The sequence below is a fragment of the Podospora pseudopauciseta genome, chromosome 4, assembly GCF_035222475.1.
Source record: "Podospora pseudopauciseta strain CBS 411.78 chromosome 4, whole genome shotgun sequence".
Classification (NCBI taxonomy): domain Eukaryota; kingdom Fungi; phylum Ascomycota; class Sordariomycetes; order Sordariales; family Podosporaceae; genus Podospora; species Podospora pseudopauciseta.
This window is the reverse complement of record NC_085894.1, coordinates 1,834,095-1,858,837: the sequence shown is the minus strand read 5'-3', so window position 1 is coordinate 1,858,837 and position 24,743 is coordinate 1,834,095. Positions and strand designations below refer to the sequence as shown.

The 24,743-nt window shown below is 53.5% G+C and overlaps 10 protein-coding genes across 10 annotated transcripts; 6 read left to right on the top strand and 4 right to left on the bottom strand.

Annotated features, from left to right (window-relative positions):
- The first annotated feature begins 67 nt into the window (after positions 1–67).
- QC763_403530 (uncharacterized protein) lies at positions 68–2,908 on the top strand. The gene is made up of 3 exons (XM_062911992.1): positions 68–934; positions 999–1,899; positions 1,963–2,908. Exons 1-3 carry the CDS (start codon positions 686–688, stop codon positions 2,517–2,519), a joined length of 1,707 nt encoding a protein of 568 aa, XP_062765695.1. The 5' UTR covers positions 68–685; the 3' UTR covers positions 2,520–2,908.
- A 548-nt stretch (positions 2,909–3,456) lies between these two features.
- QC763_403535 (uncharacterized protein) lies at positions 3,457–4,604 on the top strand. Its single transcript, XM_062911993.1, has 2 exons — positions 3,457–3,839; positions 3,945–4,604. Exons 1-2 carry the CDS (start codon positions 3,782–3,784, stop codon positions 4,466–4,468), a joined length of 582 nt encoding a protein of 193 aa, XP_062765694.1. The 5' UTR covers positions 3,457–3,781; the 3' UTR covers positions 4,469–4,604.
- ARO4 (3-deoxy-7-phosphoheptulonate synthase) lies at positions 4,562–8,723 on the bottom strand. Its single transcript, XM_062911994.1, has 3 exons — positions 6,199–8,723; positions 5,367–6,146; positions 4,562–5,311 (listed from the first exon to the last, which is right to left on the bottom strand). Exons 1-3 carry the CDS (start codon positions 6,269–6,271, stop codon positions 5,001–5,003), a joined length of 1,164 nt encoding a protein of 387 aa, XP_062765693.1. The 5' UTR covers positions 6,272–8,723; the 3' UTR covers positions 4,562–5,000.
- On the top strand, positions 7,854–10,988 carry QC763_403550 (uncharacterized protein). Its single transcript, XM_062911995.1, has 2 exons — positions 7,854–9,430; positions 9,496–10,988. The coding sequence occupies exons 1-2, from the start codon at positions 9,323–9,325 to the stop codon at positions 10,402–10,404; spliced, it is 1,017 nt and encodes a 338-aa protein (XP_062765692.1). The 5' UTR covers positions 7,854–9,322; the 3' UTR covers positions 10,405–10,988.
- Positions 10,989–11,442: 454 nt separating this feature from the next.
- QC763_403560 (uncharacterized protein) lies at positions 11,443–12,467 on the bottom strand (the record flags this gene model as incomplete). Its single annotated transcript, XM_062911996.1, has 2 exons — positions 11,443–12,095; positions 12,155–12,467. 2 exons carry the CDS (start codon positions 12,465–12,467, stop codon positions 11,443–11,445), a joined length of 966 nt encoding a protein of 321 aa, XP_062765691.1.
- Positions 12,468–12,930: 463 nt separating this feature from the next.
- Positions 12,931–14,654, top strand: QC763_403570 (uncharacterized protein). Its single transcript, XM_062911997.1, has 2 exons — positions 12,931–14,149; positions 14,202–14,654. Exons 1-2 carry the CDS (start codon positions 13,196–13,198, stop codon positions 14,526–14,528), a joined length of 1,281 nt encoding a protein of 426 aa, XP_062765690.1. The 5' UTR covers positions 12,931–13,195; the 3' UTR covers positions 14,529–14,654.
- A 236-nt stretch (positions 14,655–14,890) lies between these two features.
- Positions 14,891–17,593, top strand: QC763_403580 (uncharacterized protein). Its single transcript, XM_062911998.1, has 5 exons — positions 14,891–15,161; positions 15,216–15,362; positions 15,420–15,542; positions 15,604–15,738; positions 15,800–17,593. The coding sequence occupies exons 1-5, from the start codon at positions 14,993–14,995 to the stop codon at positions 17,353–17,355; spliced, it is 2,130 nt and encodes a 709-aa protein (XP_062765689.1). The 5' UTR covers positions 14,891–14,992; the 3' UTR covers positions 17,356–17,593.
- Positions 17,425–19,515, bottom strand: rpl13 (60S ribosomal protein L13). The gene is made up of 5 exons (XM_062911999.1): positions 18,936–19,515; positions 18,800–18,833; positions 18,629–18,675; positions 18,443–18,540; positions 17,425–18,374 (listed from the first exon to the last, which is right to left on the bottom strand). Exons 1-5 carry the CDS (start codon positions 18,936–18,938, stop codon positions 17,915–17,917), a joined length of 642 nt encoding a protein of 213 aa, XP_062765688.1. The 5' UTR covers positions 18,939–19,515; the 3' UTR covers positions 17,425–17,914.
- Positions 19,516–19,573: 58 nt separating this feature from the next.
- Positions 19,574–20,493, top strand: QC763_403595 (uncharacterized protein; the record flags this gene model as incomplete). The annotated part of the gene is made up of 2 exons (XM_062912000.1): positions 19,574–19,864; positions 19,903–20,493. 2 exons carry the CDS (start codon positions 19,574–19,576, stop codon positions 20,491–20,493), a joined length of 882 nt encoding a protein of 293 aa, XP_062765687.1.
- A 369-nt stretch (positions 20,494–20,862) lies between these two features.
- QC763_403600 (uncharacterized protein) lies at positions 20,863–23,420 on the bottom strand (the record flags this gene model as incomplete). The annotated part of the gene is made up of 3 exons (XM_062912001.1): positions 20,863–22,527; positions 22,577–22,960; positions 23,016–23,420. 3 exons carry the CDS (start codon positions 23,418–23,420, stop codon positions 20,863–20,865), a joined length of 2,454 nt encoding a protein of 817 aa, XP_062765686.1.
- Positions 23,421–24,743: the final 1,323 nt, after the last annotated feature.

Genomic DNA, 24,743 nt, shown 5'->3' with positions numbered 1-24,743 from the left:
TTGACGACACTCTTGGTTCCGGCCGAATTGCTGCCAGGTTGTTGTAGGATGAGATACTTGATGTGATGCGATAAATTCGACCGCCGTATGTCCTGTTGCTCCTGTGTGGTTTGAATCAGCGAAAGAGAACCAATGTGCTGTGGATTCTCAGTGGTTGGCTTGTCGTTGCGATGACCCTCACACTTACTTGCTAAGGAAAGGCGTCATCCATGGATGCGTACAAGTACTCCATGTGGTGTTGTAGGCTGAATGATCGGCCACTACGCACGTTGCTACATGCGATGAAGTTTCGTGTTGAAGCTCATGGCCCATGCGTTAAGCAAAAGTGGAAGGAGCAACTGGCGCTGCGGCCCTTACACTGAAGGCCGAAAATGACGGTGATTCCGTCCTGCTCCAGCCCAGGTGACCTACTGCCCTACAGTAGTTGCAATGGCATCTCCGTCGGCGAGTGATATGGATCTATGTCTCTGTAGACGCGACTGGTTGAGTTGTTACTTAACAGTCCTCAGTACAACAACTGCCCTTTCGACCTAGTCGACTTTCTCGATGCACTTTTTTGACTTGGCTTCAAATACGACAAATTTATTTTTGCCCGAACTTGGTAAGCCTCCATGTAAAGACGACTGACAACAACAGCATCATCATCATCCTGCTACTCCTTCTCGTGTGAATCGCCGCCACTGCGATGGAGAGAAGGTCGCTTTCCCATCGCCGTCTGCCTTCAGATCCAGAATTCGATAGATTCCCCGGTCCTTCAAGAGCTGCGACAAGAAGCGACGGCCCCTCAAGTCAGCCAAGTCCCTCGAATGAGTTCACCGTGCCCAAGACTATTGAGCCCGAATATGTCGAAGGATTCAAGCTGGCCGCCTTGCTGGCCTCTGTCACAGTCGTTGTCTTTTTGATGATGCTTGATACCTCCATCCTCGCCACTGCAGTGAGTACCGCTATCAAAGCGCCCCTTTTCTCCAAGATACAGGTCGCTAATCTGTCGGAAACAGATACCTCGCATTACGGATGAGTTCGAATCCCTCGAAGACGTCGGATGGTATGCCGCCATCTACCAACTCGCCAGCGCCGCCCTTCAACCCCTCACAGGCAAGATTTACCAGAAGTTCAGCACCCAATGGACCTTCATCACCTTCTTCGCGATCTTCGAGATTGGTTCTGCCATCTGCGGCGCCTCAGTCGCCTCCTGGATGCTCATCACTGGTCGCGCTATCGCCGGGATCGGGGGGGCGGGCCTCATCAACGGAGCTCTCACCATCCTCGGAACATCAGTATCCATGAGTCGGCGGCCAACATACACCGGAATCATGATGGGCTTCTCGCAGCTTGGCATCATTGCTGGTCCCCTCGTTGGTGGAGCCTTCACCTCTTACGTTTCCTGGCGCTGGTGCTTCTACATCAACCTCCCAATCGGCGCTCTTGTCATCGTTGCGCTCTCCTTTGTCCACATACCAGACGCCTTCCAGAAACGGCGCGCTATGGACGTCCTTCGTCGCATCTACATCGAGCTCGACCTCCTCGGATTCGCACTGCTAGCACCCGCAGCTGTCCAACTGATGCTAGCGCTGTCATGGGGCGGTGACAAATACCCATGGAACTCCCCCATCATCATTGGCCTCTTCTCCGGAGCTGGCGCAACGACGATAGTCTTCCTCGTCTGGGACTGGTACCTCGGCGACGTAGCCCTCGTCCCACTCTCCCTCGTTACCCAACGACAAGTCTGGACCAGCGCCATCACAAACTGCTTCCTCCTCTTCATCATCTACGTCGCGAGTTTCTTTTTGCCAATATACTTCCAAGCCGTCCACGGCGCAACCCCCATCATGTCAGGCGTGTACGTCATGGCCAGCATCGTCAGCCAGCTCATCCTAGCTGTCATCGTCGGTCCGCTTGGTAAGTCCCTCCCCTCCCCTTTCCCCCACTCTCCAAAGCTAACCGTCGCCCTCCCCTCACCAGTTCAAAAAACGGGCTATGTAATCCCCTACACCATCTTCTCCGCCTCCATCGGTGCCGTCTCCAACGGTCTCTGCTCAACCTTCTCCCCCACCACGCCTCCAGTGCAGTACATCCTCTACCAAATCCTCGGCGGCATCGGCCGCGGCGCGGGAATGCAGATGCCCCTCCTAGCAATCCAAGCCATCCTCCCGCCGCAGGACATAGCAATGGGGACATGCATCCTGGTCTTTGTCCAAAACCTCGGTATCTCCATCCTCCTTGCTGGAGCTAACACCATATTTGGGGAAACCCTTCAAAATGAACTATCCCAAGCAGTTCCGTACAGCAGGGAGATCCTCCAAGCGGGCGCGACGAGATTTAGGGAGGTGGTCAAAGAGGGGGATTTGGATGTTGTGTTGGAGGCTTGGTCGAGGAGTATAGGTAAGGTGTTTTACATGGCTGCTGCGGCGGGAGGGGTGGCGGTTTTTACGGCTTTGGGGATGGGGTGGGTTGATATTAGGAAGGGTAAGGCTGGTGGGAGGGGGAGGGGACCTGAAGGTGATCTGGAGGATGACTAGGAGGGTCCGCCGGTGATTCCAGAGGTGGATGTCGATGAGGAGGGGTATGAGCTGTCGGAGATTGTGCTTGAGGGGGCGAGCAGGAGGGTGTCCAAGGTGGGGAATGAGTCGGTGTTGAGGAGTGCGTTTGGAAAGTAGGAGAAGAGGGTTGGAAATGGATGGACTGCTTGGGTTATCTTTCCAGGAAAGGAGCTTGGTTGATAGCATGCCGTTGGAGTCTTAAGACTCTGTGTTGGGAGTCTTGGGGAATGGCAAGGAGTCTAGGATGAGATACCCAGATGGAGTTCAGGTGCTTTTGTTCGGGCGGTCCTGTCATTTTCCTTATAGATATCTAGATGACGGTAACACACCACAGAAATGAAAGTAATCAGGTAATTGTACAACGACATGAAGATAGGGAAAATGGCTCTTTGACCTGTCATCTACCATACATTCAAGGTTATTGACGGAATGCTATTGCAGGTCACCAGCAGTATTGAACACGCGACTTCAAGTTTGACGACAATCATTCCTGCAACAGCTCTTCCAGTCGTCCATCAATCGTCAACATCATCCATCAGTCATCCATTGCCAAAAGCCCAACAAAAGTAAATAGCATCCATCGCCAATCAACGATAACCATCTCCCACCGCCAACAACCATCACCAAAACCATCAACATCTCTTCCCCATCTCCCAGCTTCTGATCGCCAAGAGGACAGTGAAAAAATTGGTAGCGTCTCTTTGAGTAGCGTGTCATCCTTAGTGCAGGGGCCATGCTAATCTTCTCTGTATCGTTTCAAATTGACCAAATGCCCCGAAGGGCGAGGAAAGAAAAGAAGAAACCGATCAAAATCTGGCTGGGTGGCCGAGATTAAATATCCCTTCCCAAAGTGGCCTGTGCACGCTTGCAAATCTAGGAGCGTGTGTGAAATGTCTGTGCTTTCTCGGCCCACATAGTGGGGCTGGTGAATAGTATGGTGGTGTGACGGGTGGGTGGAAGTCTGTGGCTGTGGTTGGCGGCGGCAGGCAGCATCATCGCATTGGCGGACAGTTGAAAGTTGGAGATAAGGGAGCGCAATCGCATCGCATCGCGTAGACGCCAGGAACGAATATCACAGCAAACCCCAACGGGGGGGAAACCAACAATATCAGGCCAACCAAGCTCGACGAACAAACTGATGATATAGCGACCTATCCCACCACCCAGTTCATCAACCACCACCCCCGTCATCCACCCCAACCCACCAGTCCACCGATCACCATTCCCTCCCGTCCCCAATCATGAAGCCAATACCCCTCCTCTCCACCATCTTCCTCCTCCTAGGAATAGCCTCAGCCTGTAAGCACACCCCCCAACCCCCAACCCCTAACCCCAACCCCTAACCCCAACCCCTCTCCCCGTTTTTCCTTTCTTCCCACTAACCCTTCCCTCCCCTCTGTCCAGCCGCCCCAACTTTTTGCAAATGCACCTGCTTCACAAACAGCACCATCATCCCCCTCGGCCCCCTCCACGACAACCCCCCCTCCCCCAACCCACCCCCCGGCTTCCTCTCCCCCCGAGCCTCCTCCTCCTCCTGCACCCAATGCAACCGCGCCTTCTGCCTCAAATACAACCTACCCATCTGCAAAGACGCCGAAGAAAAAGACGTCGTCACCTCCTGCTTCCAGCGCGACAGCAACAAGGACAAGATCATAGTCTGGGGCTTCATCCTCGGCACCGCCGGCCTGCTGAGCTGGGCGGGGGTAAAAAGGGTTATTGACTCGAGAATGGAAAGACAGAGGCAAGAACGTGGGAATGAGGGGGGAGGGGGGATAATGGGGGTGATAGGGGGGTTGGTTTCCGGTGGGAATGCCCCGAGAGGGGGGAATATTGGTGGAGGGGGGCTCACGAGGAGAGGTACTGGTGGAGGAGGAGGCGAAGGGCAGGGGACGTACAGTCCTTTGGGGGAGGGCGGTGGTGCACGGTGATGGAGATGTGTAATAGGAGATGGATGCCATGATGCGACGCGGTGTTTTTGGCGTTTGAACGGGAATATAACTTGGGTTTGGCTCTGTTAAAAGCAATACATATCATACGACGTGTTATGGCTTTAATGGACAAATGAGTCGGGCTTGGTCTGTTGAAAGTACTACACATGGCACCGAGCATGTTGACAAGATCTTTTTCATTTCTTTACATTACTCCCCCCCAACGGGAACCACCTTGCTCGCAAAAAACGGTTTCATTATACGGCACTCGACCACCACCCCTCCATCAACCCCGTTTTTGTTGTTGACCAAAAAAGACCGACATGGAACCCTGCTCATGTTTATTCCCCAAGCTTGCTTTTTGTCTCCCTTCCCATGATACGACGCACTTTTTTTTGCCTTCCTGCTTTTGAAATTCCCATTCCTTCCGCTTTTTGTGTTTTCATTGCCCAATGCTAAACCCAGAAACCCCTTGTCGAGGTAAAAACTCCCGAAAATACAACGTATTCCCCATCCGGTCAAAGGTGAGATCCTAATCCTCCTCCAACGGGGTGGTCTTGGCCTCAGCAGCGGCCTCCTTGCCAGCGTTGACCTTGCGGCGCTCGCGAACGGCGGCGGCGAGGTCCTCGAGGACGGCCACGGTGTTCTCCCAGTTGATGCAGGCATCGGTGATGGAGACGCCCTTCTTGAGAGCGGCAGGGCCCTCGGCAGGTACCTTCTGGTTGCCCTCGTTGATGTTGGACTCAATCATGACACCAATGATGGCGGTCTCGCCCTCGCGGAGCTGCTCGGCGACGGTGGCGGCCACTTTGGGCTGGTTGCGGTGGTCCTTGTTAGAGTTACCTAAATATTATCAGCAAAGATGTTCATGTTATGGTTCATCCGAGCAAGGACATACCGTGAGAGCAGTCAATCATGATAGCGAGCTTTTGACCCTTCTTGACAAGGGTCTCCTTGGCAGCCTGGACGCTGGCCTTGTCGTAGTTGGTGCCCTTGGTGCCACCTCTGAGAATGACGAAGCCGTGCTCGTTCCCACTGGTACGAGTGATGGCAGCAAGACCCTGTTTGGTTACACCCATGAAGTGATGCTTGGCAGCGGCAGCACCGATGGCATCGATAGCAACACCAAGACTGCCATCGGTTCCGTTCTTGAAGCCGATGGGGAAGGACAGGCCAGAGGCGAGCTCACGGTGGAGCTGAGACTCGGTGGTACGGGCACCGATGGCACCAACTGAGATCAGGTCGGCCAAGAACTGAGGAGAGATGGTGTCCAACATCTCGGTAGCGATGGGCATGCCGGTGGAGGTGAGGTCACGGAAGAGCTGTCTGGATACGCGGAGACCCTTATTGATCTTGAAGGTCTCATCGATATCAGGGTCGTTGATCAGACCCTTCCAGCCAACGGTGGTGCGTGGCTTCTCGAGGTAAGCGCGCATGACGATGACGAGGTCCTCTGAGAGCTTGTCAGAGAGAGCCTTGAGTCTGTGTGCGTACTCAATGGCGGTGGCGGGGTCGTGGATGGAGCATGGGCCGACGATGACCAGGAGACGGTCGTTGCGGCCCATGATGACGCCGACGGCATCACGTCTGCCCTTTACTACTGTTTGCAGAGCATCCTCGGTGATGGGGATCTCAGAAATAAGAAGGGCAGGGGGAATGAGGGGATCTTGACCCAACACTTTTGAACGAGTTAGTGACTGTTAAGCGCGTGCGTCTGAGGTGGATCGTACCTCTCATGTCATCGGCCTGAAGAGGCGCCATATCGAGTCCGGGCATGGTGAGCGATGTATTATAGGGTATCATAAAACGGTTGCGTGTCGAATGAAAGCAAGACAGCCCAAAAATCCGGGTGAGGGTGTATTGTGAAGGACGAGAAGAGACAACACGAAGCGATGTTCTCCAGAGGTGATGTTGTAGCTGCAAGTAGCAGGGAAGGTGCGGCCAGTTTGGAGGGTAAGATGGGCTGGGGTAGGTTCTTTAAGGCAAAAATTGGGTTGACCTCTGAGATCCGAGCAATTACAATTGTAGTGGGCCAGGTGCAGCAACAAAAGAAACCGAGGAGCTTGAACTTCGATAAACCAATTAAAAGGGGCTTGACTGATAAAGCTTCGCAATTGGAATATTTGAATCGGGACAATTCTGGTATTTCTGGAGCAAGTGGGAGATGAGATGATATTGACTTGTTCAAGTGACTCAGACGGTGCCCCAGTTCAGTGTCCCAAGACCAATATCGGTCCGGGGCGGGATGTCGGGCACTAAAATTTCCAAATGGTAACAATCCCTACCTGTACGTTGAACGCCGTGGCTGAGTTGACATGCCATCGCGAGCTCCAAGCAATGAGCGAGATATACCTTGGGAGATTTGCAAGTTTCAGCATTCTGCGTAGGCAGCTCATGAAATCCAACCCACGATGCAATACTGAGAGCATCGACAGGCTGGCGGGGTGAACCTGACTGGAAGAGGAATTGGCCACCCCGGGCCACTAAGACGATCCCTTCCACGCATGTGTGTCCGAAGACGGAGGCAAGCAGCAGAAACAGATGTCTTTGGCCAAATCCTAGGCTCAATGCAGCAGGGCGTCCGGGCGACGAGTTTGGAAATGCGCCGTTGTAGCGGGTAGCAACTTCGAAGGTGGGGGAGGGGTAAACTTTTTTTTGACGATGCAATGCTTCACCGCCTTCCATTCGTGGTCATCAAGCAGACGTGTAATCAACCTCGCAGCTCATATTGAGCCTCCGCCACCGCCCCGTGTATCAATCTGGATATGCTCTTCGAGCATTTGTGCATCTTTGCAACACCCTGCTTATGATTGGCCAGAAGAGAATGGGATTGTCGTCAGTTGTGTGAAAGTGCGACACGGAAGATACTCGACCAAACCGCAAGATTTGGAGAAATTTGGAGACAGCAACGAGCCTCCGATTCCCCAAAAGAGGATAGACTGCTTGGTTGGATCCGAAGTTAACGGCTGGGTCCTCCGGGTTCCGGATCCGTACCCTTGGTTTGCATCACACAGCAGATGCTCGAAGGTGACGCATAACCAAGGGTCCCATCAATGCTCGATGTCATGAGCCTAGCAGAGTGCCACATCGGCCACTTGGCGATAATGAAGCCTTTCCACTCCCGAGACGACCGAGGTCTAGCAGGTCGTGATGTTGTGCTTGTGATGCCGACGGACTGGCGGGCTTCTGCTCCACTGGTCCGCAAAAAGGCCGGACCTAAGGGCGACAAGCCCGCGAGACCGGCCGTTCTTTATCGCTGACTGCCGGGTTCCAGGCCACGGCTACCGAAGTCATTGTCGGCCGGGGCCGAGACCGGATGGTGATATGAGCATGAGTATTTTGAGTCGGCCGGCGACAGTCATGTCTTGAACTCTGTGTGTCCTTTGATTCTCCCACAGTCCCGACCAAGTGGCACTGAAGACATGTTCTTCAATGCTTCTTACACGTTTTGAATCTTCCGGGACTGGAACCACACGAGTCAGCAATAACACCATTGTCCGATACACCCACTATCCACCCATGATAAATCTCTCATCAAGTTCATGATTCCATCAGACCCGATCGCCGATGTCCCCTCCCTACTCGTGGACAGCCTCTCGAGGACCGGCCGTTGACCAACGACCACCAACGGCCACTGGTTCCCAGCCAACCTCGCATGGCCGGACCGTAAATTATGCGTCAGCTTGTTATTTTCCATCCTATCTGTTTGCCATCCAGATTCCAAAATGGGACAGAGACAACAAACCGGAAATGGACGCGGTGGACAGTTCTTGAAGCAATTCTGAAACTGACGAGCTTCTCAACGGGACTTGACTGGTGAATAAGGCTTCCCAGCGAGCCGGGAGCACTGACGGTTGACGCCCGCCCCATGTTTATGGGGATGTCCGTGCGTGAGATGCGTCTGGATGGAGGTGGGGTCAACACGAAGAAGCAAGGTGAAATGCTTCTCTTTTCTGGCCAGGCATCTCGACAATGCTTTAGGTATTTTGGATGGCTAACTACCAGATACCTATCCCTCGATGCCCTCACCCTGCAACTCCTTCCCCTTTCCTGTTCATCCTGCTTCTCTTGTGTTTCCTGTTGAACCAGGCAGCTGTGACCCCCTGTTGCATCTGACGTCGGCTGTTGCCCGGCCCCTCATCGAGGTCGTCGTTGTTCTTCAGCTTGCAGTGTTTGTCTCACACTGCATATTCGGACGGACAAAAGTTTTGTTCTCACCATCATCCACGCTCTTTATCATTCTGCCCATCAACGATCACATCAACGAGCCAAATTAGGTATTCATCAAGTTGCATCGACATCGACTTCTCATATCATATTCCTGCCCGTATCGATAAGATAGCATCGTCGGGACTTGCTATCGCTTGCCTGTTCCCGGGGAGTGGGACAGCACGTTCCAGGTCTTGGGGTCGTGCTAGTGAGAAACTTGGAGTAAGGGCCAACCGCAACCTACCGTCATGTCTATCGCTAACAGCCATTTGAACCCCAGCAGGAGCTGAGAGGACGGCCAAGGCCCAGCCCCAGACCTCCAATCCAGCCTGTCTGCCATTCCTCCCGTCAGCCCTTCCAGACTCCGCCCCCTCCTTTCCTCTGTTCTTCTTGCAAGACATTGAGAACGATACATGGTACTGGAGGGTATCGTCGGCAATTTATTTTAAAACATTCGTTCGCTATACGCACCGCGCAGAATCATTTCATCGACGACCATCATCTCGAACTTGCCGGCTCTCCGACTCCGCTCAACTATTGATAAACACGCAGCATACGACTCCGGTTGCTTGCGAACGGCACTGGTCGAGAGGTACAGGCATAGAGGGGACGCTTCCCAGAGCCTCATCGTCAACCAATTGCGCCATGTTGTCCAACGAGAGCTGGCCTGCGCTCCAGCGCAAAAGGGGGAGAGAAGAGGACCTTGCCGAGATATCCCCTGGTGGTACGCTTGGCTTCACTGAACACAGGAGTGTAAGTCTTGTCGCATCCCATCAGAGTCGACATAGCCGGGACGTCGCTAACATCTGGTGACCCAGAAACGCCTCCAAGCCCTTCCACTTAGGACGTCTCCCCCATCTAAGCGATGGGCCGAACCACCAAGATTCCATGCGCCACCAACAACATTCATCATCCCGAGCCAACCACGAACCATCACGCCAAACAGTTCGGATTCTGAGGAGCCAGGTCATTTTGCCTTCGCCGAGGAGCCAGAGATCGTCACAGTTCCGACCCTACAATCCCCGGTCAATGTTAGTATCACCATGGCAGACATGGACATGGACATGGACATGATGGACACCGCCCCCGAGCCAAACCCGAACCACCTCAACGCTTTCCAACCGGAGCCACTTCCCAGTGTCACCGGTCGCATCCCGACACCAATACATTGCAGCTTTGCAGCTCAGGTTCGAGGCCAAAACTGGAACGAGGCCCACGGTGCGCTGGCAACAACACCGGAAGAACCCACTTCCATGGCCTTTGACAGCAACGGCATGGTTGACGCTGCCGTGGCCCACGACTCAAATCTGACCACCAACGCTTTGGCAATGGCGGATTGGAATCACATCCAGAACCGCCGGCTGCCATCCCCGATCAGCGAAACCGGCGGTGAAGACAGCCCAGCCATGGTGCTTGATTCGTGCTGCTCCCCTCACCCTATCACCACGTCCCCGAGCGGACATCTCAGCCACTTGACGCACGAGCACCCGTTGCTGGCATCTATGAGGGAGCAATCTCCGCGACCGGGTTCACCAAATGGAGGAATGGAGGTGGAATCGGGCTCGCCATCACCGAAACGGGGGCACGCGAGGTCGAGACATACGGTCAATTCGTGGACCGCGGTGCCGCCGGGAGTGAAAAGGTCGTTCAGTATAGGGTACCGGGCGGATTGTGATAAGTGCAGGATGAAGGTACCGGGGCATTTTAATCATATCATCATTTCTTAGAGGGATGAAGCTGATGGGAGGTGGAAGAGTAGGGTTGAGAGGGTGAGGGAGAGGATTGGGTGTCATGGGGAACAAGAGAAGGGATGGCTTGGTGGTAGGAGGATTTGTGCTGCTTGTTGTTAAAGGGGAGGTTGTCTGAAAGATGATTTGCGGTTGATACCAAGGAAGCGTAATTAGGTTTTGGTTCTCACTCGTTTGCTTTTTTTTCTGTTTTTGGTCACTGTATAGGGCTTGGGATGGGTACGCTCTTTTGTTGCCTTTGGGCCGGCTCTTGTGCTTTGTTTGGGACGGCTGAAGGAGTGGGAAGGGATAGCATTGGTATTTCATGCAACGCGCACACACATCATTGCCAGCGAGCAGAGTGACTTCTTTTGTGTATAGTTTGGGAATGGGACAGCGAGCGAGCAGGGGAATTGGGAGTTGAGATGTCAAATTGGGAGGGGAGTGGAATCGGACACAACACACACACACACACAACACACAGCTGGGATTTCTTATATCCAGTAATTTGCATTGGTTGAAGCATTAGTATCTTTCCTGATGAGAAAAAGAATACAAAGCGGAACGTTGTTATCATACCCTTCCTTGACTGTGCTGCCTTGGGATGTGAGACATGGGAGAGACATGGGAGAGACATGTGTGGGCTTCACTGAAGCGTATGACTTACATGAACAAGTACCACACATAATCTATTCTGCTCTCAATTCAACATCAAATGACTTCCATTATGGTGAGTGTACATGTATGTACAAGATGATGAATATGTCATACAAAAAAACAACAACAAAAAACGCCGGAGTTATGCAACGGTTTCCTTTTTCTCCTAATACACTATCGATACAAGCAGCGCCTCTTTCACAAAGCGGCCTGCTGGTCACAATCCCTCTTTGAAAGTGGTGATTATGGTTGCCTTACAACCCATCCAGCCCACCATCTTCATCCCTTTGCATTTCGAACCTTTCCTTCCAGTCGACAGCACAGCCCTCATCACCAGCCAATACGGTCATTACATACCTCTGGTTGTGTGGTGGGAGGTCTCTACCAAAACCACCCCTTCTTCCTCTTCTCCCCCTCCTGTTTCTCCTCCAACCCAATCCGATCCAACACCCCCCCCCTCCTCTCATTCTCCTTCTCCTTCTCAAACGCCTCCCTCGCCTTCTCCTTCAACCCCCTGGCCACCCCCCTCCCCTCCGACGCCCGGACAAGATCGCTATCCCTCACGCCCATCCCATCATCCTCCTCACTCAACGACTCCCACCCTAACCTCCTCTCCTTACCCATCACCTCCTCCCCTTCCTCCTCCTTTTTCAGATTAGCAGTCAGCCAAGTCCAGAGCCCCTTCTTCTTTTCCCCCTCTCCCTGTTGCTCTGGCACCGGCGTAGCAGAAGAAGGCCAGCTCACAACCTCCGTCACACTTGGGGAGTGTGTCCTTTCCGCAGGAGCGAACCCGCTGGGGATTTTCTCAAAGAACGACGTCTTCCCCGCCATTCCTTGCTGCCGCTCTCTTTCCATGACTTCTTCTACAAGCGCGATTTGGTCCTCGTCCGCCTTGCCAGTCATGTACGCCAGTCTGGCCTGGGCGAGCTCGTCGGCCTCGAGTTGCTTTTGGGTCTCGATCCATTCTGCTTTGCGCTTGCGGTTGAGGACCATCATGTCGTAGAAGGTGTAGGCTGTTGCTACTATGCCGAGGCCTGGATGGAGAGAGTAAGTGACATACACCTGAAAAGGGGAGGGGGGTGGGGTTAAGTACCGGAGAAGCCTATCAGTGCCATGACTGACAAACGGTGCCCCTTGTCGGCTAGGGAGCGGCCTACGGCGAGGTACTGCTCTAGCTTGGAGACATTGGCGAGTTTGGCTCTTTGGTGGGCGGCGCGGAGGCGGGCGACTTTTTCGTCGGGGGTTTCGATCCGGATTGGGTTCCCTTCTGGAGAACCCCCTGATGGGGGCAGGGAGGAGGTGTTGGGGGGTTTGCTGAAGCGGGCGGTTTTGGAGTCGGCGTGGGGGGTTGTGGCTGTGAAGCGGGTTGCGTCGGAGACGCTGCGAGGGGTGGTGGATATTGGCATGGTGGTTTTGGTGAGTGGGTGGTGATAGCTTTGGTGGTGGTGGCGGTGGTGGTGGTGGTGGTGGTAGTGGGAAAGATATCCCCGGATGCGGGATGAATCGGGTTTGGTTGAAGAAGCTTGAGATCAAGGCGGGGTGTTAGGTAGTTGGTAGAGAAGTTGTGAGGCTGATCCCTGGAGTTGAGGAGCTCGTAGGTCCAGGTATATGCTACGAGAGCAAAAGATCGTGGTCGTTGCCGGTGGGAGGAGGTGGTGGTGGACGAGCAGACGAATTGAAAGCTCTCGACGGGCAGTTCTTCGGGATCCCAAAAGTCGTTCGTCAACCTCTGATCATCCAATGATGCGCCAAGCAAGTTTTTTTTGAATTGAGCTAACCCAGCTCGTCGGATATGTGGCTGGAGCTACCATGTCTTAGCTGTATTTTGCTGAATCTTGCACGTAAGCCACACGGCTAGTTGGAGAAAGTGTGGCTGGTGCACCGTCTCTTTTCCCCGGTTCATTGCCCCACATGTTGTAAAAAGTGCTTGGCATCCGATGGAAATTTTGGCCTGGATGTTGAGCGCTCATTGCCCGAGGTGCCTGTCGTCCACTCTGGGTTTGGGATTCGAGATTTGAGAGGACCGGGCAGAGCGAAATACCGACAACCTCTCCCAGTGCCTGAGCCTCCCAACTGTTTTGATCAATTGGGACACCAATAGCCCGCCTCCTCGCTCCGAAAGAATACACAAACCATGCGCCATCTCCCGAGGTTACGGGGCGCCGTCTCCGCGAGCCTGTGCTGCTCCTCTCCGACCCATATCCGTACCACCACCGCTGTAGCTGCCGTCGCGACGACTTCCTCTTCATCCACAAAGACCCAATCCATTCAAAGGCGAACTCTTTCCACGTCCCTCCCCCGCTCCGACGCTGTTGAAGCCTACACCCCACCACAGGGTCTCAAACCACCCCCACAAGCACGGAAGGCTGCCGTCCGCCCAGACAAGATCACCGACCCCGCATATGAGCCGGCACAAGATGGATTAGAGCTGGAGGAAGTGGGTGGACTGGATGGTTGGTGGGAGAACCCAGACAACTATGGTGTTGGCAGGCAGTGGGTTGGTTATGGCCCCGCAGAGAAGATTACCGACCCAGCCGTTCTCGAGGTGGCGGTTTACCGTGCGTTGGTTGAGGCCATGGTTGCGAGACGGCAAATGAACACGCAGGACACGACTCCCGCTAGGGATGCTCTGCTCGAGTCCGGGTGGGGCCCCGCGGCATTGACGGCCACCACTGTTCAAACCAAGCTGTGCGGTGGCTCACATGGCACTCTTATATTGAAGCCAGCCGAAGACGTCAAGACAGCTACTGCCGCCGAGCAAGAGGCTGAGGTAACTGAGGAGGCCAAGGAACAGCTCGAGGCAGCTGTCGCCCCGGAGCAAGAGGCTGAGGTTGCGGAGGCCAAGGAGGAAGTTAAGACAGCGGTCGCTTCTGAGCAAGTAGCTGAGATAACGGAGGAGACCAAGGAGGAAGCCAAGACAGGTGTCGCTTCCGAGCAGGAGACCGAGACCGAGGTCAAGGAGGAAGTTGACGCAACAGAGGACTCGGCGGACCATGTTATCAGCACTGAAGAGGCCCGGGCGCTATTGAAGGAAATTGGTCATGAATGGAAGCGGCCCATGATCAAGGACCTCATCTACAAATATTTTGTGAGTCCGGCCCCCTCTTTTGCACAACAAACCAGTGCTAACCATATGATAGGTTGCCAAGCGTATCTACAAGCTTACTGGACACAGGATTCCAGATGGCAAGTTGGTCGCTATCAATTCCGGTGGTGTTCTTCTCAAGGAGATCGTGAAGCCACCTAAGGCCAAGAAGCTCGCCGAGGAGATCGAGAACAAGCAGCTCTTCCAGTCTCTACCCAACGTAAAGGTGTTCCCCCGCAGAGTCACACCCATCGACAAGGAGAAGATGGTGGGTCGCTGGAAGGTTATCCGGGAGGAGCTCGAAAGACGCGGCCTCCCTGTTATTGGCACTGCCAATATCGACAATGCGATCGAGAAGAAGTGGGTTACGGGTGCGAAATAAAGCTGCCGGAACCTGCTGGGTTGCTGTGTGTATATTACCGCTGAGGATATCCCTGTGTAACATGTATAATGTAGACAAAACTCAGGTGTCGATGTAACAACATGAGAATTGTGTCTGTTTTGTCAGTCTTTATGCCGTCGTGATGGTGCATAATCCAAGATCCACCAAACCAAGGGGGAAGTGGCCAACGCCCCAAATGTCATGTGCACGGACCTCATTGCTCACCGTGACTGCACTTGAATGTTGGGAAGTCACAACTGACTTTCAACTGCCATTCTGATGAAGTTGGACCCTACCAACCGAGTGAAAGCAAACGAGGGCTGAACCTCTGCCTGTTCTCTTCTTCTCTTTCTAATAACAATAGCCCAGTATCGACATCTTACCAATCAGTCTTGGGTATCAGTTACATCCCACTACATTCGTTAATAAGTGTCTATCACATCAGCCGCAGAATCATCGCCAAGATGCCTCTCCCTTTGGAAGAGCAGGTTGCCCTCATTCTCAAGGGCAACCCCGGGGAGAAGCCGGAATTCTGGGAAGCAGTGCTGAGAAAGCTGGTTACACTTTTGCCACGCACCGATCGAGATGCGCTCGCTTGCATTTCTGGTCAATTTGCTGTTGCTGCTAGAGACCGTAAGTTTTTTTACAGAGCTCATATTTCTGGGACGTTGCTGACTTTGTGAGTAGCATCATGGAGAGAAGTCATTGGGAAGTCGGGGCTTCTGTCATTCCTTCTGGACACTGTTCCCGTCTACTATGACGGTGTCTTTCAAGGGTCTCATCCACTCAACAAACAGGCTTTGAGGGTTATTGCCAATGCCTGTGTTGACAATGGTGAGTGGCTACTTCACATCATGTGCAAAGTGAACCTGGTACTGACAAACGGTCTAGATGAGAACAGAAAGGTCGTGGTCGCCTCTGGCAAGCTGACAAACATGCTCAAGATGTTTCTCTCTGAGGACCACCTTCTCCCTTTTGCCGTCATCACCATGCTCAACGTCTGCGTAGATTACAGTAAGCCCCCTCCCCTTCTTCTTCCTCTCTATCCCTATCAATGAGCTAACACTCCTCCTAGGCTCAGCCCAACTCCAAGTCTCCAACGCAGCACTAAGCAAAGTCCTCATCGACCTCATCTCCGGCGAACGCCTCCGAGCATGCGAGGCCCACCTCACCCAAATCATGACCGTCCTTGAACTCCTCACAAACCATGGTATTTCCCCCCTTCCTCGCATGCCCATAACAACCAGCTAACCGCCACCCGCCCTTTGTAGAATCTGAGTTCAAAATCTGCTACCCCCGCACCCCCGCCGCCCTCCTCACCCTGGCCATCAACAAAGAGAACCGCCTCTCGTCCCCCCTCGATCGGGAAATCTTCTTGTCGATCTGCACCTCTGCCCTCTCCTACCTCGTCAATAGAGGCCTCCAGATGTTTTTTATCCAAAACAAGCACTTTAGGCTATTGCAAGAAGCGTTTTTGCAGTCGTATATCAGGTTTGAGACCGCGGGGGAGGATGTAGAAGAGGAGACGAAGCAGCAGCTGAAGCAAGTTCAGCATGGATTTGTGACGCTCTTTGCGGATATTACCGACGTGGAAGGGTTTGGGGATGTGTATGGGATTGATAGTGAGGAGGTGGGGACGTTGGTGGGGTGGTTGGAATTGGAGAAGTTCCCTCAGTTGCAGAACGCGGCTTGTTTGGCGTTGGGGAATTTGGGGAGGAGTGATGAGTCGACTAAGAAGTTGTTGCCGAGAGTTGGTGAAGGGATGGTGAAAATTTTGGGGAGGTCAGTTCCCGGGAAGGTGAGGCAGGGAGAGCGGCCGAGCTTGCAGCTGACGCATGCTGCGTTGGGGTTTGCGAAGAACTTGGCTATCCCGGCGGCGAATAAACCGGTGTTGGGGGAGATGTTGTTGAAGAGTGGCATTTTGGCTGGGTTGTGGGAGGGGTTTGGGAATAGTCAGCCGAGTATGATGTTTGCTGCTGTGAGCTTGGGGAGGTTGTTGCTTGTGGGGTGTAGGGAGAATGTGAGGTTAGTTTGCAAGCCGGTGTCGATTGCCTCTGACGAAAAGGATGAGAACGGCCTGGCTTCAGCGGAGTCATCTTCTCAGGGGGGGACGGCAACATACAGGACGAACCTTGACCTGTTGTACCGCTCGGCTACTGGCTCTCCAAACGAGGATCCTACCAAGCTTGAGGCTGCCAGGGCGGTGGTTTCGGCGGTTTGTAGAGTCTTGTCTCAGGATCCCGGGGTGTTGGGGTCCTCGGGGGAGCTGGAGGAGTTCTACAAGACACACTCGGACATTATTGCTGGGTCGTTTACGACGATGCTCACGCAGGCAAAGTGGCCGTCTGTCAAGTCGGATGCAATTACTGTTTTGGCGCTCATGGCGAGTCAACACCCTGAGGGGTCCAACATGGCGCTCAAGGTGGTGGAAGACACGGCAGCGGAAGAGGGGGTCTTGAAGGCGCTTGTGAAGGCTGCGACGGGGGATGATGAGATGGTGGGCAAGTTTCTTGGGACTGGTGACAACAGAGTGGAAGAGCTTGAAGAGGAGAAGCAGGGTAAGAATGATGAGGAAAAAGAAACAAAGGAAGTTTCGGAGTTGGTCCAGGGGTTGGGACTGGAACCTCAGCAGGCTAACGCCCAGGCGCAGAAGCAGCCAGAGAGGATGGTCAAGGTTGACAGGGAGAATGCCCTAGTGCTGATAGCTATGTTGCTAGGGATGTTCAAAGATCAGATGTCACCTGCTAGGAGGAGGCTGGTCGAGGCCGTGCTGGAGAGAGGAGGGGAGTTGGTGGTGAAGGATAGGGAGGGGACGAGCCAGGTGTAGGAAATACCTGGGGGATATGTGCGCATGTCTTCGAGACCTCCCACGCCTGGAACCATGTTGGAGGTGAACACTTGGGGGTCGAACTCCCCGTTTGGCTTGCCTGAGGGGGGACGCTTCTATTATCTCGTATAAAGCCTGGATGTGTGACTGTTCAGAGTTGATGGAGGTATATCAGTGGCAGTAAACTCCAGAGGGACAACCTGTACAGCGTTGTAACAGCGAAACATGTAAACAGCATTCATAATTGAACCATTATTTGTAGAAAAACCCAGTCAATTACCGCTGATCACCCGAAAATCATGTGTGGCCATCAATCATGCTTTTTTTTTCCCTTTGTCCATTCATTTTGTGAATGCTCTAAATCCCTATGATGCGTGTTATCTGCCCGAACCCGAGGGTCTGCCCCCGAACTACACAGCCATGGAGAGAGAACGTTTTATTGTTCCCGTCCGGGATACCGGGAAAAGCAGAAATGCAGACCAGCAGAACCAGCCCAATGAACACCTCAGGGAATCATTCCTAACCGTTGCACCCCAACACAAAAAGAAGAACCAGACGCTTATTTCTTGGCCTTCTCCTCGTCGGCCTTGTCCTTGGCGCGCTTCTCGCGGATGCCCTGGTAGCGGGCATCGGATCTGGCCTTGCGGAGGGCCTTGTAGGCACCGCCCTCGACGTTCTTGGGGAGGTCGCTCTTGGAGATCTCGGTGAAGCCAGGAGCAAGAGGGGCACCAAGACCGAAAGCGGAGGCAATGGTCTTGACGGTCTCGCCGGACTGCTGGTCCTTGGGGGTGTCGGCCTTTTTGACCTTGTTGGACTTGCGGGGGAAGACGATCAAGCGGGCCTTGTAGGCCTTGAGGCGCTCGACATTGGCGGCAAGGGACTCCTCGGAGAGGTTGGCACGGCGGGGGTCGACGGCAATGCCGATGGTGGGAGCATAAAGCTTGGGGATACCGGCAGCCTTGAGCTCAGCGAGGGAGAAACCACGGCCGAGGCGTGTCCGACGGTTATACTTGATGGTGCTGCACAGAATCTCGTTAGACCACATCCTCCACTACATATTCCTCCGTTGCTGCTGGAATAAACTCACGGGCATCTGACGATGGGGCGGAGCTTGTCGACGGGGCGAGGGGCAACGGCAGCAGCCTTCGCACGGCGCGCCAGACGGCGGGTGACCTTCTTGCCGGGCTATATTTTCCATCACGTCAGAATTGAGGTTCCCATGTGTTTTCGAGATTATCGGCCGCTATCCCCAGCTCGATCGATGATTACGAACCTGGTCGAAGTGGCACCGCACGCGCCTCTGCCAATCCTTGCGGAAATCTGAAATTCGATGTCAGTCGCTGTATTCTTCCAAAATCTTCGTAGCCCGGGTTTGGCATCGTCATCGTCTCGTCGGAGTCGCTGTCGGTCGCTGGACTGGGATGTGTAGATGAATATTGCTTACGGTTGTTGGGAATCTGCTGGTTGTGCTTGATCGCCTGGATTTCGAAGAGACTCGGTCAGTAAATCGACGAACAGCAATTGGGCCATCGACGGCAGCAATCGATGATGCCGTCGTTTGCAACAACGAGGGTACTCACCATTGTGAATGTTGTGGATCAAGCCCCTCTGGTCCCTCTGTTGTCGAAAGTATCACCGGTCGTGCAAGATGCAATTTGGGAGGTGGCTCTGCTTGAAGGGCGCTCACCAAATTTTTGGCAGGGCTTGAAAACCCTATGAAAGCGGTGTGAAATTCAGATTGGCCCGCACCAGAGGAAGTGGGGCAGTCGGCACAGATGGCCTGTGCGGCAGCCGGGGTGGAGACCAGTTGGCAAGCAGCTGTTCTCCCTGCACCCTGTCACTCTGCAACATCATCAACACCGAGGAAGGAGCGGCAACAACACCATGCTGTTATTTGCAACAGCATCCACAGCTCTGATTCTGGAGAGATCCCGTCAGTATTCTCTGCGCCAGATTACTTTGGATAAGAATGAATTGTGATGAATGACTATCTAGACATAATGAGGTACCATCCATGCCTTTGTCAGGGTGTGAAGGCCATACGGAGTATGGCTGGTAGCTAGCTGCTTCGCGAACTTTATTGTCTGAGCATCGTTCCTTCCGTTTAAGAGTGACGCGCTTGATCATGGGTTGAATCCACTCATTTCCCGGCTTCCATCTTCTCTCTGCTACGATTCTCTCGCTCAACATCTTGTGTGTGTTGACTGTGACTGTCACGATGGCCTCTGACCAGAAGCCCTTGAACGGATTCCAAACGCCTCCCAGCAACAAGACTGAGAACTGTCCTCAAGGCGCCGTCGATTCCCAAGCCAATCCCGCGATGTCTTCCACCAGCGCGACCCCTCCCCCAAATTCGCTGGCCCCTCATGTTCAAGTGTCTTTTGGGTCCCCTTCTACCATCACCAGCCCAGCCCCGTTCAATCGCGCCGTCTCTGTTCCCAGAGGTACCCCAAAATCCTTTTCCTCCCAATTAAATGCAGTGTCTTGGTCCACTCAGGACATCGCCGACGTCCGTAATGAACTCCGGAAAGCGCTACCTTCTACAAGAACATCTATGCCACCCTCGAGGTCCAACCCGAGGTCGTCTCCAGGCTCGACGTCCTCCAGCATCTGGGAGTCAACATCCACCACCCTCACATTGCTCGTCCTGGCGGCCTGGGTAGCCTGCTTGGAATCTGGAATGAGCTGGCTGGATACTCCAACAAGCAAATTCGGGATTTGAAGAACAAGAATGCCAGTCTGAATCATGAGATCAGCAACTTGAAGAGAAAGATTGCCGACCTCGAAGCTAGTGACACAAAGCCCGATCAAGAGATGGCCGGTACCGAAAAGAAAGAAACCGCCAAAGAGCCCACCCGATTTGATGGCTCCGAGCCTAACAAGTATGTTCGGTATTTCAACTTTATGCTCTGGAAACGCGACATCACCCGCGCCTGGAGCGACAAGCCAGACACCTTCAAAACGGAGAAGGTCAAGATCTGCTACATCTTGTTTTTCCTTGACGGCGATGCTTTTTGGGATATTGCTGATGCTGTCGAGGCGATTGTGAACAGCGATCAGAGCAGCGATGCTTGGGAGTTCAAGACGGGCGAGGAGCTGCTCGATCACCTCACAGAGAAATATGGGAAGCGAGAGTAGCTGAAGATCCTCCAGCGCTTGACCATGTTTATGGATTGTTACAATATCAAGGGAAGGGATATGGTGATTCTAGTAATGGGAGGAGCAGATTCAAGTGGGGAACCTATCTTATCTCTGACTGAAGGATACCTACCTTGAAGGATGCAGATTGGGATGGGATATGTGGTAGCGTCATACCTATACAGATCTGTTGAGCATGAGCTGTATCAAAACTCTGGTTAGCGATAACTGGCAAATTGAACACACATATTACGCTCCATAGCATTGACCACCTGTCAACATTCTGACCAAGTATATTGATAATGACGACATATATTTATTTAAATACAAGATAAGTGTTACTTAGGCATGTGCTGTTGATACAAAATGCTAAGCGTACAACATCATCCTCCTCTGCTTCCCACAACCCCCTCTGGCAACAGGCCCTGGCGTCCGAGTGACCACAGCCCTCTTGAACCCATTCACCAACCCATCCACCGGATCTCTCACCACCCCGCCTCCAAGGACCAACCCATTACCCAGTCTCTGCAACCCCGACAGCGCCCTCCCAACCATGTCATAATCCCCAAAGAACCCATGAGCCCTCACATCATCCCCCGTAGTCGAAGAACCGGTCATCCCATGCCCCAACGTAACCCCCCAAACCCCTCCCCCACCCAACATAATCGCATGCGCCTCCACGTCGTCGTCCCTTTCAAGCAAAACAGAGTAAATAAACCCCGTATACCTCACCCTCCCCCCCGCCTTCATCTCCCGCGGGAAAACCCACTTTTCCCCAACCCTAACAGGATGCCACCCCGTAACCAAAAACCTTTGCCGTCCCCCCTGAACAACTGTCATCCCCATTCTTCTCACGGGGGTTTTCATCACCGCAGCAACCTTTCTCTCTCCCCTCGGAGTCAACACCCTTGCCCCCCTTCGCAAAGAACCAATCTTGACGCTGTTGCCGTTTGCCAACGTGACGAGGGTGAAACCGGCAAAACAAGCCCCTTCTTCGTCATTGTAATCTGACATGTTGATTGTGACGTTGGCGGTGTTGTATACATCACCACTGTTGCCAGCACCGCTGCCCCACTTCCAGCCTTCGTCTCTATAATCCTGGGTGTCGTACGCCGGCGGGGAATCAGAGGCGGGGGTGTACCGGGCGTAGACTGGTGGCAGGGCATTGCTCGGCTTTGGGGCGGGGAGGTGGTCGAACGCGTCGTCTAATTTGTCTCTGCAGGTGATGAATAAAGGGGAGTGGGCTCCGTATTGTTTTGGGCCGGCGTCTTTGAAGGTGTTGCAGATTTGGCGGGCGTGGGCGCCGGCTAGGGAGGGGAGGTAGTGTTTTCCCCAGCGGAAGTAATATTGCGTGTTTGTCAGCGCGAGGGCGATCTGACCGGTCCAGGATGAGGGGGGGGTAGTTAAGGGGTCGATGTTGAGGCCGCAGAGGTCGATGAGGAGGGATTTGCAGCCTGGGTGGGTGGTGGTGTATTTCACGGCGGGGAGGGAGTTGACGAGGGCGGTGAGTTGGGACGGGATGTCGTCGGGGAGGTCGGAGAGGGGTTGGTGCTCGTTTTCGAAGTCGAGGGGGAAGAACTTGGAGATGAAGGAGATGAGGGAGGAGCGGGAGATGTGGTAGGCTATTTCGGCAGGGGGGAGGGAGACGGAGTGGTCGGTGATGTTGCGTTTGGCGGTGAGACGGGTGGGTTGGTTGGGGTTGAAGGAGTGGGTGTCTTCGTGAAATTTGAGGACTACTGTGATGGTTGGGAGCGGGGTAGAGCTTTTTTTGGTCTTGACGGACTTGATGTACTCTGAGGTGCAGTTGTAGCTGAGGTAGATTTCTCGGGATTGGCCGTATTGGAGGTTGCCGAGGGAGATGTAGAGAGTTTTATTGGGAGAGTCGTCCCCAGATGGTGAAGATGGTTGTTGTTTCTCCACGGCATCGCCTGTTGTCTGTCTGAGCTCCAGCGGCGCTGGGTAGGTGAGCTGGAGTTCGGCATTGGTTGCGAAAGTTGACTGGAGATTAGCGACAGCATGTACGAAGACAGTTCCCTGTATTCGTTAGTGCTCTGAATTCAAACCAAATGATAATAAAACTTACAATCATGCCGGCATCTGGAATGAAGGAGTAGTTACCACCGCCGACCTCGGCAATCGACTTGAGCAGACCAGATCGCAAGCTATACCCAAATCCAAAAGTGTGAATGGAGGCAGGAAGGGTACTCCACTGCCTGAGTTTGGCCACATATCCCTGATTTGGGCACTGGTGATTCGGCATGCCATCTGTGAGAACTAACAAGGCCGGTACTCGGCCACTGCCAGGGTTGCGACCGTCATTGACTGCCTTGAGATTGTTATTGAACAAACTGAGGCCATCACGGATACCATGCCAAAGATTGGTCATGGATAACGGCTGTAACGCATCAAGCTGCTTGAGGATCTTGGCCTTGTTGGCTGGTGTCATGTATGTGAGCTCTCGAACCACCTATTTTCAGCTGTTAGTCTTGAGGTCTCCAAGGCGCACACAGACGTAAACTTGCCTTGCTGCTGGTGCTGAACGTCACAATCCCCAACCTGTCATGATCGTCCAATGTCTCCAAGATAGTCTTGGCTGCGTGCCTCACAAGATCCAGCACCGACAAGCCATAATGCTCTCCTTCTGTGCCGTTCTTTGCTGGAACAGGTGCATCTGCACCCATGCTGCCTGACACATCGATCGAGAGGACCAAATCAAGAGGCACATGGTTTCGTTCTCGTAAGTCTTCAAGCTCGGGTTCTTTGGGTGGGTCAATCTTGATTAATACACCATCTTCGGTCTCAAGAGGGTGGATCTGAAGCATCGACTGTGATCTTGGGAGCTCCTCCTTCTCTCGGGTTCTCAGGGGTAGTGTCGAATTCGAGGCACTAGGCGTCCTTCCCCAGTTACAAAGATTGATTCGGACCATGATGGTTATTGAGCTGGAAAAAAATGCTTTTCTGTGTGTAGGTGAGGGCAGGAGGTATATTCCCGGTTCTCAAAGTGTTGAACTGAACGCAAAGGCGGCCTAAATAGGAGTGCGAGGTGGAGGATCAGTAGGATCAAAAGAGGTATGTATCACTGGCTGAGTAGATGCTGCAGGCCACCAATGTCGAGTTGCTGACGGCGTCTGAATGGTGAGATGAGGACTGAATGTGCAACGTCAAAAGTGAGATGGTTATAAAGCTTCTTTGAATACCTAGAGGATCACTATAAACAAGAGGCCCCTATCCCGGGAGGCCATCAGGAATGCCTTGTGCCGCTTTCATGTGTCAGGAAGTCCTCGCATGACCCACCGCGAAGTGGATGACGGCTTTCGAGATTGCCCACTGCCAAAAGCCATTCATAGAAGGAATTCTGTTGCTGGCGGATATACGGCAGCACAGCCTACCTCGAATTCCTCCACCCTGTGGCTGAAATGCTGCCTTCAAAGTGCCGGTTGGAACCAGCTCCGAACGCTGTTGTTCCATCATACTCGGGAAACGGAGATGCGGTGAGATGCGGCGGCTGACTAGTAGTGCTGTCCTCATCGTGGCCGGGCCTGGCCGCTCCTTTGCAGAGGCTGGTGAAGTGTTGGCGGGCATTGCGGCGTTGCCACGTCGAGGGAGCCGTCGACAACACCAGCCAAATTTGTAAATGCGGCCTCGGCTTCTCGGACCTCGAATTGCACCCCTTGGGAATTCGTGCAAACCTAATCGGCATTAATTCTTAGCATCTGAGCATTGTTCAAGCAAGTAGAAAAGACAGGCACCCCAAGTCAAAAGATCTGGAGGGATGAGACGCCAACGGGAATGCCTCGGCGGGTGATTGGAGCACTTTTTAATTCCACTTCCTGGGTCGAATCCTGCAAGTTGCCTCTGTTGTGTGGGTTGGCACGGTTGGCCGTGTGTGCCTTGTGGTGGGTTAGTGGAGTGAGATTGTCTGAGCATACCGCCACCTGCCACACAACTGCGTATGGCTGGAATTTCGAGCCCCGGCTGGGTGGCAGCCAATCTCCACATTCCACCTTACTTCACTTCATTGCCTTTTCCAGCATCTCAGTTTCTTAGAGATGCAACAAGTCTGCCCTCTTCCTTCGTGCTGATTCGGTCACCGACGCTTGTGAGCCGCCGAACATGTGTTTGAGCCTCGTGTATCTCTCCCCATCGGAACTGCAGTGCTTCATCTCAGTTACCCAGCATTCCCGCTTCTCTCATAATCGTGTCGACAGTTCTCGGCCCAGAATGAGAGCATCATGTCCTACAGACAAAGG

Excerpts from the sequence above, each read along its gene's own strand:
- QC763_403530 (XM_062911992.1), top strand. The coding sequence starts at position 686 with ATGGAGAGAAGGTCGCTTTCCCATCGCCGTCTGCCTTCAGATCCAGAA. Across the intron at positions 935-998 it reads CCTCCATCCTCGCCACTGCA|ATACCTCGCATTACGGATGA; the intron begins GTGAGTACCGCT and ends TGTCGGAAACAG. Across the intron at positions 1,900-1,962 it reads TGTCATCGTCGGTCCGCTTG|TTCAAAAAACGGGCTATGTA; the intron begins GTAAGTCCCTCC and ends TCCCCTCACCAG.
- QC763_403535 (XM_062911993.1), top strand. The coding sequence starts at position 3,782 with ATGAAGCCAATACCCCTCCTCTCCACCATCTTCCTCCTCCTAGGAATA. Across the intron at positions 3,840-3,944 it reads CCTAGGAATAGCCTCAGCCT|CCGCCCCAACTTTTTGCAAA; the intron begins GTAAGCACACCC and ends CCCTCTGTCCAG.
- ARO4 (XM_062911994.1), bottom strand. The coding sequence starts at position 6,271 with ATGATACCCTATAATACATCGCTCACCATGCCCGGACTCGATATGGCG. Across the intron at positions 6,147-6,198 it reads TCAGGCCGATGACATGAGAG|TGTTGGGTCAAGATCCCCTC; the intron begins GTACGATCCACC and ends CTCGTTCAAAAG. Across the intron at positions 5,312-5,366 it reads CATGATTGACTGCTCTCACG|GTAACTCTAACAAGGACCAC; the intron begins GTATGTCCTTGC and ends GATAATATTTAG.
- QC763_403550 (XM_062911995.1), top strand. The coding sequence starts at position 9,323 with ATGTTGTCCAACGAGAGCTGGCCTGCGCTCCAGCGCAAAAGGGGGAGA. Across the intron at positions 9,431-9,495 it reads GCTTCACTGAACACAGGAGT|AAACGCCTCCAAGCCCTTCC; the intron begins GTAAGTCTTGTC and ends CTGGTGACCCAG.
- QC763_403570 (XM_062911997.1), top strand. The coding sequence starts at position 13,196 with ATGCGCCATCTCCCGAGGTTACGGGGCGCCGTCTCCGCGAGCCTGTGC. Across the intron at positions 14,150-14,201 it reads ACCTCATCTACAAATATTTT|GTTGCCAAGCGTATCTACAA; the intron begins GTGAGTCCGGCC and ends ACCATATGATAG.
- QC763_403580 (XM_062911998.1), top strand. The coding sequence starts at position 14,993 with ATGCCTCTCCCTTTGGAAGAGCAGGTTGCCCTCATTCTCAAGGGCAAC. Across the intron at positions 15,162-15,215 it reads TGCTGTTGCTGCTAGAGACC|CATCATGGAGAGAAGTCATT; the intron begins GTAAGTTTTTTT and ends CTTTGTGAGTAG. Across the intron at positions 15,363-15,419 it reads CAATGCCTGTGTTGACAATG|ATGAGAACAGAAAGGTCGTG; the intron begins GTGAGTGGCTAC and ends CAAACGGTCTAG.
- rpl13 (XM_062911999.1), bottom strand. Across the intron at positions 18,676-18,799 it reads CCAGCAGATTCCCAACAACC|ATTTCCGCAAGGATTGGCAG; the intron begins GTAAGCAATATT and ends ATCGAATTTCAG. Across the intron at positions 18,541-18,628 it reads TGCGGTGCCACTTCGACCAG|CCCGGCAAGAAGGTCACCCG; the intron begins GTTCGTAATCAT and ends TGGAAAATATAG.